Genomic DNA, 13,729 nt, shown 5'->3' with positions numbered 1-13,729 from the left:
TAGCTCTGTTTAGTTTCTTCTTTAGTTTGAGCTAAAAGCTCTCTTTAAATAGAGTGCAAATGGAATTTATTTACCTTGTTCTTAACAATAATAGATTCAATTTGAAATTGGTTAAAATATTTAGTTTAGTTTCATCTTTCATTAGAAGCGACAACGGGCCTCATATTCCAAATTCGTAGATGGTTATGAAATATTTTCTAAATCTTATGTATTAAGTAGAAGTTATCAATCTAATCTTTAGATTCTAAAGTAAAGCTCATGATTTTTTAATATTGTTCTGAAAAGCTAAATATTTGAAATATCTGAAAACTCAAGACAGAATCGCTGATGAGATTTTGTTGCATTGAAATTGATGGAATCTTTTTGCTATAATACTAAAACGAAATGCATATTTATAGCATATACTGAGTCAAGGGAAGGGAAAGGGAAGGAAAAGGGGAATAAAGTTTTTATGTGCCCTGCTATATAAACTGAAACAAAGCATAACGAAGTCGAAGAAACGAACAAAGCTAAATGAAAACATGATTAATGGATCACTGCATTAGAAATATGTATGTTTTGGAATTGAAATTTGAAAATATTGTGTAATCTGCTGGAAATGCATTAGCAATGCAAACGAAAATGGGGGGAGGGTGGGGACGAAAAGCATCGTATAACACAGAAACATGCCTTTAAATGGAAATGTTGCGTGAGATGTTCATAAGACGAATGTGTGGGAGGGATGAAGATGAATCGTGGCAATGGATTAGTGGGGGAAACAGCTGCCACCATGCGATCAGAGGGCGGCTCAGCATATTGTATTCGTTCAATGAAAAATTGATAAAAAGCCTACAAACAAATCACTCAAAAACCTAATTATAACGAAAGAGTAAATTGAATCTGAATAACCGCATTCTTCTCTCCTCCCCCTAAGACCAAATTCAGTTTCTTTTCTATTTGTTTTTCATGGCAAATTGATTAAAAAGTTTGTTTTGATTTCAGGATTTTCTATATGAAAACAAAACGTAAAGGACAACTGAAATATCACATTACAAAGACAATTTATTTTTAGTTTAGCTTTTAGATAAGAATGCATACGAAATGGCGTATTGCGTTAATAAGTATGTGCATATAGTATAACTCTTTGTTCAATCACTTTGCATATAATCTATCTATCAACAAAATGTATGCATTTAACAAAAATGTTTTAAGCTTTGTTATATAACACTCTCTCGGTGGTATGTATTACAAATAAAATTTTACTAAATCCTAATGATAAAATGGTTTATCCTGAACTTGTGTTAAACTATTCATTGTTAAGCTGTTAAATTTATTATTAAAATGCATGTTGTTTCATACATAAATTTTCTTTGTACATTAAGTTTCGTTACATTAACATTTTTTTCTCTTTGTTGTTGTTGTTGTTGTATTTTTACAATTTTTCAAGCGTTGTAAATTTGTTTAGAGTGTTTTTTCTTCTTTTATCTGCCTCATTAGCGTTTGAGCTCACGTTTTTCCGCATATCAATACTCAGTTTATTTCTGTTGGGTTTAAGTTTAATGTTTGTTCTACACTTTCCCATATAAGTATATATACACACATACATACATACGTACGAAATTAGCCGCCGCTGCCAAAGTGCCACTTGAAATTTAGATAGGGCTATCCATAAAAATCGAAATAGAAAACGCAATCTAAAACTGATAAGCACTTTACGGTTTGTCTGTATTTATGGCCGGCACCCTTTCCCCCTTACCCTTCACACTTCAATGTGGTTTGATTTATTTAACGATCGATCGTATCGATTGAGCTCTAATTGAAGTCAATTTACGATCATCCATACTCAGAGAAGTACGGGGAAAGTGGATTCAATTATAATGAATAAATCCAGATTAACGCTAATTGTTTGTTTAGAGGAGATTCCATTATGGAAATATATATGTATTTGTTTTGGGGAAATCGTATATCTAATTTATCTGTCTTACTTCTTTGTAGATTAAAGAAAAAGTTTATAACATTTGGATATAAAGACCCAACTCTGTGCCAAAATGCATTCAATTAGCTAAATGGAAAAAACAACTTTTTCGTGGATAGGGTATCATTACGTCGTTCTTATGACATAACTAATTACATTTATACAGATTTCTCGCCCCTCATCAAATGGAGCCGCCACACCGCAAAAAATTATGCAAATTTATTGAAAACGAAAGGCATTTTTTTCTTTCTCTCTTTTTTTCTAGCTATCCCCCAAATTTTTATCTTTCTTTGGGTCTTTTTCTCGCTGTCGATTGTTTATTCATTAGCCTAGAGTTTAGGGTTGGGGGGGAGGGGAGGGCAGGAGGACGACAAGGTGGGAGTGTGATCTGATCAAAAATTATGCAATAATGAAACTACAACACAGCAAAGTGTAAATAAATAAATATTTAAGGTAATAATGATTAAACAATAAAAACATTGGTGGTCTTGACTTTTTCTTTTGCTTTTATTGTTTGTTTGTTTTCTTTGATTGATTTCTTTATTGAGATAAATGTATATACATACATAAGTATAGATACTTATGCAAATACTGGCCTAGATTTAAAACCTTGAACCTTAACATTTAAATACTTGTGATTATTTGAAAGGGCAAAAGAAGTAAAGACAATCAACAAAATTAGATATAACAGCAACAACAACAATAGATCAACAAATTGAAATCCAAATTAAAGTTACTATAAATATGTATGTATGTATGTATATGTTTTTCAAACGATCGTTTAGATGTTAAAAGGTATAAAACTTGCTTGTTTCCTTTCCGATTTAGGTAAGAGTGCAAAAAAATTAATCAATTTTTGCCACAGATTTTCACTCCCAAAAAACAAACAAAATCAATGATTGCAACAGGTAAAAGAACTTATGTACATATATGTACAAATACATCAGTATATATGTACATACATACATAGATATGTAAGAAGTTGTTGCATATTCCTGCCCTTAATCAATATACCTTTACTTTTGATGATGGGGGAGGTGTAGCGTAAAAAATCAGACAGTTTGCAAAGGGGAGTTTTGGTTTTTGTGAATCAGCTAAATTAGTTTTTTGCTGTTTTTTTTTTTCCTCAATGAGAAGAAACACACAAGGCAAAAGAATTTACAGTTATTCTGCCTGCTGCAGCATCCGTCATCGGCAGGTAAGAGCTAGCACGGAGGGGATGAACACATTGAGAAGGGATGGCAGATGCACATAGTAAATGCATATGTACATTTTACTAACCTTTCTATTGAATTTCAATGCAAACAATCAATTGCAATTGCAAATTCAATTCGGTTTAATTCGCTGCGACGATGACGACGACGACGCCAACTGCGGCTGCACTTGCGCTTTCAATTACAATCGAAAGCTAATTGAAAGAAAAACTTCCCGCAATTGACAATTGTAAATTATAAACGGAAACAAACATTGCACGACACACTAATAAATATCTGGCATAGATGTTTGAAGGAATTTGTATGCACTTTTTGTTTTTATTCTTAATTGATATATTTTTTAGCAGTCGGCGCAATAGACGCGCGCGCCGCCAAAAAAAAAAGCGTAAACAAAATCACAAAAAAAACACCAAAAAATCACCGACACACACGTCTACTCACTACGAAAGCAAAAACAACAATAACGCGAAAAAACAACAAAAAACAATAACAGCAAAATTCGCCGCCAATTCGCTCGACTCACAAATGCAACAACAACCAAATGGCCGAATTCGCCCGGATGGTACTATTCGCCGTAACTTTTTGCTCATTCGCCCGAAGCCAACATCGAACAAAGAAGTCGAACTCCGACAAAAGAGTCGAACAATGAGAAATCATTGGTACAACAAGAGATGGCAAATCCATCGACTTTGTTATCGATAGTCTGGATAGTGTTACCAGCTGTCAGCATGAAAATGCTCAATCGAGAAAGCCCCAAAATGAGCAGGCGCCACTGATGAAGCGCCAACTTTAGTAATTTTAAAATGTGACAACAGCATGCTTAAATTATAAAAATTATGTTCTTCTGACATGCACTGCAGTTTAATGTATTAATCAACAAGAATTAGTATTAAAGCACGATTAGATGGGAGCAAAGTGTGGGCGCCAAAACAAAACAACAATTATATGGGATTTTCTTTTTTTTCGGCAACTTTATTAATATTAATATTATTTCGTTTTACTTTTTTGTATGTTTTTGGTTTTTTACGTAAAAATATATTGTGGCATTGGTTTCGTTTTGTTTTAAACAAATTTGTGTGTTTTTCGTTTATTTTTTTTATCAATAAAATATATATTTTTCAGTTACTTGTTGTATTTTGTGTATGTTTTGTTTTGTTGCATTAAAACGTTAGGTAGTAAGCAAAGCAAATGGTTCAAACTTAATGGCTAAAACTTTATTTGTTTTTTTTTTAACACGCATATTTTTCCGTTTGTTTCTTTTTTGTTTTTACAAGTTTATGAGTATGTAGTTTTTGGCTTTAATAATTTTTGTTGTTGTTGTGGTTGCTGTTGCCGATGTTGCTGTTGCTGTAATAGTTGTTGCTGCTGCTGTTGCAGCTGCCGGTGTTGCAGTTGCAGTGGTTGCTGCTGCTGTTGATAGGAATGCTGCTGATGTGGCCAGTAATAGCTTCTGGCTATGGGCTTGACTTTAATGGGGAAACAACTTTTGTTTCTATTTTGTTTTGTGTGTTTAAGAAAATCGGAAAAATTTCATTTAATTTCAATTATTAAAAGGCAACACAAAGAGAGAGAGCGAGATAGAGAAAAGAATGAAGTACACATCTAGTAGAAAACATTGTGAGAACACAAATAATGTGAAAGAAAAATGCAAACATTGAAATCTTTTAAAGTTTTTTTTGTTTTTGGTTGTTCTTAATGGTACAAAAATGTGTTTTTTTTTTTTTTGTTTGTTTTTTTTTTTTTTTAACCAGTCTTGAGAAGAGCACACACAATTGATGCATACATATATGTATGTATAATACATATGTAAATATATAAACCATGATCAAAGCTAAGATCAACATTTTTTTGTTTTTTGTTTTCTTTGATTTTTGTTTTAGGTTAGTTTCTTAGTGTTAATTTACAATTAAGAGACAGCGAGAACGCACGCACAGGCACAGCTTTTGGGTATGGCAGGAGGTGATGATCGTCTTGGTGGACATAGACTCACCCATCTGTCTGCTGCTGCTGCTGTTGTTGTTGTTGCTGTTGTTGCTGCTGCTGACGCCTTCTACGTGCCACAGCACTATTTTTAATAATCGCCTCGATTTCACGTCCTCCAGAACTTTCACCTTCCGAGGCAGAAGCCCCACCGCCTCCTCCACTGGCTGCTTCCTCACAGCGTCGCGATTGACCCAATGTTGATAAATTTCTAACTAAATTCACTGCATCATCATGCTGTTGGGCCGGTGTTGTGTTCTCTTTGGCCACATTACGCAATATCTGAGCCAAATTACGTTGAGGATTATCAACCTCATCATCAATAGTTGTCGTTGCCGGTACCTCTGCTGCAGTGGCCGATTTCCTTAGATTGGACACTGTGGCATGAGTTGAACGTTTCAGACGATTCTTCAGTTCGGCATTAAGATCAACTGGCATTAGGCCACGACCCATGGCAGCGCCAAGCATTGGTTTTCCAGTCTTAAGAATGCTTTTCAATGGTTCCGAGGCACTACTGTTGCTGCTGCTGCTTGGTTTGGCTATGGATTAAATATACAAAGAAAGGACATTAGTCAAGAAATTCAAAGGATACTTTGCGTGGCTAGAAGCGGACCAACGAAAAAACAATTGTTTTTTAACATAGTCAAACAAAGCAGTTTCCAACTGAAAAGGAAAACAATCAATTAAATGCAAAGTGCAAGTTCACATGCTTTAGTCATTCTGTTTAATCCATTGTTATTCATATATGTAACACATGCATTTTAGGCTGAATCTAGTAAACATGAATAATAAATTGATTTGACTTCTTTCCAAAGCATATATCCCGATGTATAACTCCTTCTTCGTATCAAGTCTGGGCTCTAAGATCTAAGATTTTTGATGTTGTAGTTGGGCTAAGCTTAAGATATCCTCAGACCAATCAAATTTGCAGCAATCATTAGAAAAAAGTGTTTGCATTAGGTGGAATCTGATCTACTGCCAACAACATTTGTTTTCTAAATGTTGACTTTTACCTTTAAAGTCACCCATAAACATATACATGCATACATATATATACTTATTCAAGCTTAGTTAAACCGCCTCTCTTAATACTAAACACTTTGATTTAGCACTTCTCTCTTGAGTTTTATTTCTTATTTGGGGGCTTTCTTCTCTCGATTACTTCTTTTTTTAACAATTTGCCTTTAAGTATAAACAATAATGATAATAATAATAATAATAATAATAATTTTAATAATAATAATCATAATAATAATAAACATTAGGCCTTTTAAGGTACAATTCGTTCTTTTCCATTTTTCCCATCCATTCAAATCCATTCTATAAAATGTGATATAATTTATATGTATGTATATATTTAAGCCCAAGCACAAATTGTTAAATTATTTTTCGTTTTTCTTTTCTTTTTGTATAACTGGCATTAAATCTGGCTGAAATCAATAATAATAATCAATATATAAGATAAAAAAAAAAAAAAAATATCCTTTACAAGCCTAAATTTTATATTTTTTTCTCGTTCTATTTTTTTTTATATTTTGTTTTGCTTGGGTTGTTTTTTTTTTTTTTTTTTTTTTTTTTTAAGATAATAACTCTTTTTATTAAGAAATATATAGTAGCAGTAGTAGTTGTTGTTGTTGTTTTCTTCGTTTCGTTTGGACAATGATTTGTGGGTGAAAATTTCGTTTTTGTGTGAGGCGAAACGCATCTATCACACTGAGCATTTGCCTTAGGCGAGCCACAAGAGAGTTGGTAAAAGGGGTAGGGAGGAAGGGAGCTAGGCAGGGAGGGATGACAACGTGGTGGGGAGAATGTTTTTGAAACGTAATTTGAAAAAAATTTGTGAAATTTTGTTTTGATTTGGCCAAAATGTACAATTTTTTCCTACTTCTTTTTGAGAACTTCTTTTTTTTTTTTTTTTTTTTTTTTGAAAGGGTTTCGATTTTTTGTTGTCTTTCTTTCTTTTAAATCTTTTTAGCCCACTGAAGACTCTTCGCAAAGGCGATGAAACTCCTTGCCAGCTGCATTGAGTTCAGCTGGTGTAACAATGATGTCATCGTAGGAGGATATCATGGCCTTAATGCGATTACCGGGCGAATGAGCTCTCTTGGGGCTGGGCATGGCTGTGGGACTAAAGCTGCCGCCGGCGCCATTCGTTGGTGTATATATCGAAGACTCAAAGGATATGGGACGGGTTCGTTTCAATAGCTCACGACGTTTACCCACACTAACGGTGGGCAAACGTACATACTCATTTGTGGCCTCTGCCTGAGGTTTCTGCTGCTGCTGCTGCTCCTGCTGCTGCTGCTGCTGTTGCTGCTGCTGTTGTTGCTGCTGCTGCTGTTGCTGTGGTGATAGTGTTGATGGTATTGCTGGTGTTGATGGCAGTGGCATGGATTCCGTTTTCAGTACTGGGGTGGACTTTAAGCTGTCCTTGCAACCAAAATATTTGGCATAACGTTCATCCACAACTGGTGAACGATTGTTGTTGCTGCTGCTGCTACCAGCGTTGCTGCCGGTGGTTATCTCTGTGGTGTGTCGCCGCTGCACTGGCTGGACTTGTGGCAGCTGTTGCTGTTGCACTATACGGGTTATCTTGCGACGCATTTCGGATACCTTTTGCGGTGACGTCTTATCTTTTTGCTCATTTGAGGCACAATTCTCTTTGCCCGAATCGGAATCACTTTGAGTCGATGAGGAGCCACCATTTGTTAGAAGCTTCGAATGTTGCTGCTGCTGTTGTTGCTGCTGCTGTTCGATAAATGGGGACTTGATTTTCCCTATGGTACGCACACCCATTGAGATCTTAACCTCTTCGAGTGTCTGCAGGCGACCCAGACATGTCTTGTTCGAATTGTGATTGTTGATTGTGGCATTATTGTTGTTATTGCGATCACCCATAAACGTATCCGGCAATATCAGTTTACCTATGGTGCGTATTTTGATTTTTGTGACAGATGACACTGCTCCTGGTACCGCTTGTGGATCCGATTGCTGCTGATCATAAAGGACCGCTGTTGGCTCTGTGGCTGAACGACTTAGGGCATGAAAATGATTGCTGCTATTTTGTGAATTGTGCTCATTTATGCTCTCCAATGTCAAACTGCTGGGCTGGTAATGTTGGATAGGATGATCCTCCTGCAGCAGGGGCGAATACTCCATTGGTGTGGGCGTGACACTGGCACTGCTGGCTGTTGTGCTGCTACGCGGTGTGCGATCCATTTGTGGACTTTTTGAATAGCTGCTAGTGCGACAGCCGCCTCCGCCGCCGCTGCCAGTATCGCAGAGGCTGGTGAAGAATGCCAAACGTTCGGCCAGTGATAAAGATGAGGGTTCTAAATCAGAAGAGGAAGTGGCAAGTAATGTAGGAGCGAATGGGGGAGAGAGAGAAAGAGATAGGAATTGAGGAATTAGTCTACTGCATTATGTATATCCTGAGGATTGTTGTTGCTGCTGCTGCTGCTGCTCTTGTTGTTGTTGTTGGGTAAAACTTACTCAACTCATTTGCTGATCTCTTCTCCTTATTATTGTTATTATTATTAATAATATTATATGAAACCATAATTGCTGTTGTTCAATGTTCGATTGAAGGCAAGTTTCAACTGCGCACTGAGTTTTTATCCATTTTTTTCTGTGCCCACATGAAACGAGACAACAATTGTTGCTGCTGCCGCTGTTGTTGCTGGTGTTGCCGATATGTTGTTGTTGTTGTTGCTGTTGCTGCTGCTGCTGTTGCGATAAAAAACGGTTTTTGTCAACTGCTGCTTGCCCTATCACCCACTAAATATATATATAAATATGTAACTACTCATATACAAATCGGCCGAGTACAACCGATTTTTGCTCTCTTCGTCGAGACATTGTCGGGTTTGTTGTTGCCGCCGCTTAGAAAGTTTGTTGGTTTTTTTTCCTTGTGTGTGTGTGTGTGTGTGTGTTGTTGAAAAGCAATTTCTGTAATTTTCTTTGTCCACACTTGTCTATTTAGTTATTCAATGGACATTTATGAGAGTGTCGCCGCCGTCAGTCTCATCTCTATACTCTCTTTGCAATATCTTTCTTTTGCGGCTTTCGTTTTTTGTTGCTTTCTTTCATTCTGCATCATCATCATCATCATCATTATTGTTTTCATCGTCATCATCATCATCATCATCATCGACATCGTCATTGTGTCTACTCATGATTGATATGAACTCTGTGCAAAGTATTGCCGTTGTCGCCTCCCGCAACAGACGCCAAAAGAACTCATAGAAAAACCACAGAAAGTTGTGTGAGTCTACTTTCTATCAAGCTATCTAAATACATATATTAATTCCTTGATGCCCTTTTGTTTAATAGATCTTTCCATAGAATGAAAATAAAATATCATTGCTTATTTTTATACGAAATTATTATTACTCATAGTCGGATCTCTTAAATTTCATTCTTAAAGTTGTAGAAAATTCACAAACGAATGAAAAAGTTGGTCAAACAAGTAAAATATCTAAAATTCATTCAGATGGCTTTTAAATGTTAACTAAATCTTATTCTAAATTGATTTAAATTTGATCTACAAATTTGTTTAAAACAAAATTAATCTAAAAATCTCTAACGATCCAGAACTCATCTAAAAATTACATAAAACTAAGTTCTAGAATTAATTTTGATTTCTAATTACATTTGATTTCTATTTTAATGCTGGGTAAGTAAACAAAGTCTGAATTATAAATCTTTTTGGTTGTTTTTGATATTCTTTTTGATTTATATCCAACCTTTTGTTGTTCATAATTTTTGGCATATAAATTGAGTTAAAACAAAAAAATGTACATACTTTTGAATCATTCAGATAGATTTTTTTCCCTATTTCAGTTTTAAGAAAGGATTGCCCTAGTATCGGGGCAATTGACTTCTCCAGTTTGAACTTTCTTTGTGTTCTCTCTTTTCTATGCTAATTGTCCATATAGTACTCACACACACACACACACACACACCCTCTTAACACAATCAAGATCATAAAGTAAAGCCATCTTATCGCTATTATTTATGACATTCTCACGCCCAAATATATTTTGCGTTTTTAGCAAACCTCGAATCATAATAAAAAGAGACCAAACCTTCTGATATATAAATACATATGTCTTTTCTATGTCAGTGTGTAACGAATGCCAAAAACACACAAAACACAAAAGGAAGGAATTGGGGGAAAAGCCTTAAGAAATTAATTAATGGCCAAAATGGAAATATAAATCACGTCTTAAATTACATAAAGTAAAACACACTAATGTAAACTTAAAGAAATATGGAAAAAAAAAACCACTTGTAAATAATAATTGTTATTAGTTTTCTCATGCGGCAACAACAACATCAACAACAACAACAACGGCAGCCAATATATTTTTTGTTTTGTTTTTTATTTTAAGCTTTTTCTTGTTATTTTTTTGTGTGTGTTAGAAAACAATTCAAGAAAATTGGCCAGAAGCAATAAAAAAAGATGGAAATAAATATTGCATGCATGCAGCAAATTTATTGAATAAATTATTAAAAGTTTTTCGTTTTTTTTTTTTTCTTTTTTTTTTTTTTTTTTTTTTGCCAATTTCTCGCTTTGGCATTGCGCAATTTTGCGTGCGGCTGCAATTTCTTTAGGTTTTTGTTTTGTTTTTTTTTTTTTGTTTGTTTAATTGAACGTGGCATTCATTTTTGATTTGTTCAATGCAAATTATTAGTTAATGATGAAGAGAAAGAAACAAAAAAAAAAAAAAAAAATGTAAAAAATAATGCATATAATTTAACATATAGACACAGTAAAGCAGCAATAACAACAACAACATTCAATAAAAGTAACAACAACACATTTTAACAACAAATATGGAATTTTCAGTTGGCATTCCAAAAAATGTGTTTCGTGCATTTTTCTCAGGCGCGCAAACAAAATTAATTAAATTAAGAGATTAACAAATGAAAATTAAGTTTTCAACAAGAGAATGATATATAAAGAGAGATAGAGCGAGAGAGAGAGAGAGAGAGAGAGAGAGAGAAAGAGAGAGAGACGAACATACGCGTCTTTATTAACAACAATCAATCAATAGGATCAATAGGTTTTATTGTAAGACTTTTTGATATATTTGTACAGATCCAAAAAGTTTACTCTGAGATATATGAAAAATTTGAAAACTAAAAACAAAGCCCAAACTAATTAATTTTCCAGTTGTAACCAGTTTTAGTCTTGACTTGGCTTTTTGGTGTCTTAAAGCCCTGATGATAGAACTTTTAACCTTTGGAACTATATTTTGTGAACTTCTCAGAGACTTCTATTACTTTAACTAACATCTAACCTTTTCTATTTAGTTCATAACTAGCTTTGTATAAGATTTATCCCCACGATTCCTGCGATATACGGTCGAACGGTCGGGTAAAAGGTGGGCATCTATCGGACTTTGTCCTGGTGCTCCACTTGCATTAACGTCCTCTAAGTAATAAATCTGCTCAAATGTGCAAGGAAAACAAAAATCAAGAATCTGTCTACAAAACTTAGATATGTATCTTAGATAGCTAAATCTGTTCTTTTTCCAGCCGTGGAGGCCCTTCGAACATCCATTGAAGAATGATGATAGAAATTCTTCTAATTTGGTTTTTCGATTATTAATCGATTGTTTAATGGGTTCTCTCTCTTTCTCTCACTCTTTTTCCAAAACATTTTGAAATAGATTTTCTTAAGAACTTACCAAATTCCGCATCGTGTGTTGTATTTGGCGTGCTGGTCTCATCATGCGTTGGTGATCCTTGCGTATTACTCGCTGGCGGCGGCGTCGATTGACGTAGTGCTGCAATGAAATGAAATATTGATAAGTTTTTGCAAGAGGGTGAAAAGTACAAGGCAGTGGAAGTGACGCTACCATCTTTGAACAGAAGTTCTTGGCTAATGTTTAGCATTATCTAAAACTTTATTCCTCGGTCTGTGAGGTGCAGTTTGATGGTTGGTTTAGCAAAAACTGAAAGTGCTATGTCATCTTATGTCATAATTTGACAGCGATTTTTCGATACATTTTTGACATAACTCTCAACGCTTGGCCAGATTTTGACACGAATATACATATGTATTAGTGATAGCGCACACGCCGTTTGATAACTCTCACAACAAACTAGAGGCCCTAATCTTAAGTGACCCATACATTTATGTATCCGCCCGCCCCTTCACACACACACATAGCAGTCGCCATCGACGGTCCTCCACCTTTACCCAAAATGTTACCCAAGCAACACACAAACCTTAATTAGTGCCTGATTGCCTGAGTGAATGAGTGTGCCTAAGTGTGTGTGTGTGCGTGTGTGAGGCAAGTGACATACATTTTACAGCTTATTAACTTGGGCAACAACCATGTGCCGGCAGCGGCAGCGGCAGCGGCAGCGACTAGCCTCAATGACAACAAAAACAGAAAACAATACAAAAAGCTAGCAAAAATCTGGCTAATTCATATTTAAGGCCCACAACCACTGACCAGATCGGAGAGAAAAGTAAGTTTGACATTGAATTGGCAACAATACGTATAGGAAAGGCTTGTCCCGCACTAATGCAATGAGAAACAAAAAATAATAAATCAATCACAGGGCACATACACGATCAAAGTTCGATTCTGCCAATTTTAGGTATATAAACTCGGATAACCTACATTTATATAGCCTCGAAAGCCTCTTAATCTTTATAATTGTAGCTATCAATGTTGTGTTATCTTTGGCCTTGTCCAAGTTTAAATTCTCTTGCAAAATGTCTGTTCACAGTTCTTCCTGAAGTTTTGATCAAAATATTCATCCTTCTGGACCAACATGGCGGATACGTAATATTTTTTTCTACAGCTCATTTTCGTTCAGTTTTGAGTACTTCAGAGACTAGATTTGAAAGCAAATCAAAGCTTAAAACTTCTTAAAATCAAATAGAATCATGTTTCATTAAAAAGTTGCCCGGGAAACTCGAAAAGTTAAGGTAAAGAATATGTTTAGCATTGATCCGCTTGGTTTTTCTGATACAAACAGAATGACAAACAACTTTAGGATGTCTTTAATGGTAATGACACGATAATAACACTAACCATAGAATACATAGATGCGTCAAACTCAAGTTTTTTTGATTACAAATGCTAGCCTGAGTCTGGAACCCCAGAGAACTTCGGCAAAAGCCGAACAGCGTAGAACCCCAGAGAGCGGTCGCAGCGAGAGCGAAAAACGTTCGCTCGCAGCACTGTCGCTACACATCGAAAATAATTCAGTCTGCCACAGATCGCAGAACGATGAACACATGTCTGTGTCGCTGTGTTCTCGTTTTGCATATGTATGCGTACACTCGTCGGTACATGCTCAGGCTTCGTAGTGTGTGTGTGTGACGTGAAGTTGTACAACATCGCATTTCAATAGTTCCCTCAACCAAAATTTTTGATTTTCGACAAATAAGCGACAATGCGAATAGGTAATGCCTCTGTGAAAAGAATATCAAGAAGTATTGGCATCAGATTCGTATGTGTCACGGTGGCTGTGCCGATAGAGTGCTCGCTTGGCGATCCGAATATCACTGGTTCGAATCCCAACTCCGATTATCGTTAATGAAGGTTTTTTCTAT

The 13,729-nt window shown here is 35.5% G+C and overlaps 1 protein-coding gene across 12 annotated transcripts in view; it reads right to left on the bottom strand.

Annotated features, from left to right (window-relative positions):
• Svil (Supervillin) overlaps positions 1 to 13,729 on the bottom strand; it is a 162,216-nt gene that overhangs the window by 35,257 nt on the left and 113,230 nt on the right. For 7 of the 12 annotated variants that reach the window (XM_068286519.1, XM_068286516.1, XM_068286520.1 and 4 more), the window contains 2 exons: positions 11,844 to 11,942; positions 6,253 to 8,480 (listed from right to left, as the gene is read on the bottom strand). In XM_068286519.1, the coding sequence (XP_068142620.1) occupies positions 7,120 to 8,480; positions 11,844 to 11,942 (1,460 nt within the window). In that variant the 3' untranslated portion in view covers positions 6,253 to 7,119. Of the gene's footprint in view, positions 1 to 4,225; positions 5,688 to 6,252; positions 8,481 to 11,839; positions 11,943 to 13,729 lie in introns of those variants that run through there. The other 5 variants (XM_068286522.1, XM_068286523.1, XM_068286528.1 and 2 more) reach the window with 5 other exon arrangements.

Source organism: Drosophila tropicalis, unplaced genomic scaffold (assembly GCF_018151085.1).
Source record: "Drosophila tropicalis isolate 14030-0801.00 unplaced genomic scaffold, ASM1815108v1 contig_443, whole genome shotgun sequence".
NCBI classification, from domain to species: domain Eukaryota; kingdom Metazoa; phylum Arthropoda; class Insecta; order Diptera; family Drosophilidae; genus Drosophila; species Drosophila tropicalis.
The sequence above is the reverse complement of the archived record's forward strand: the minus strand, read 5'-3'. Positions and strand labels throughout refer to the sequence as shown.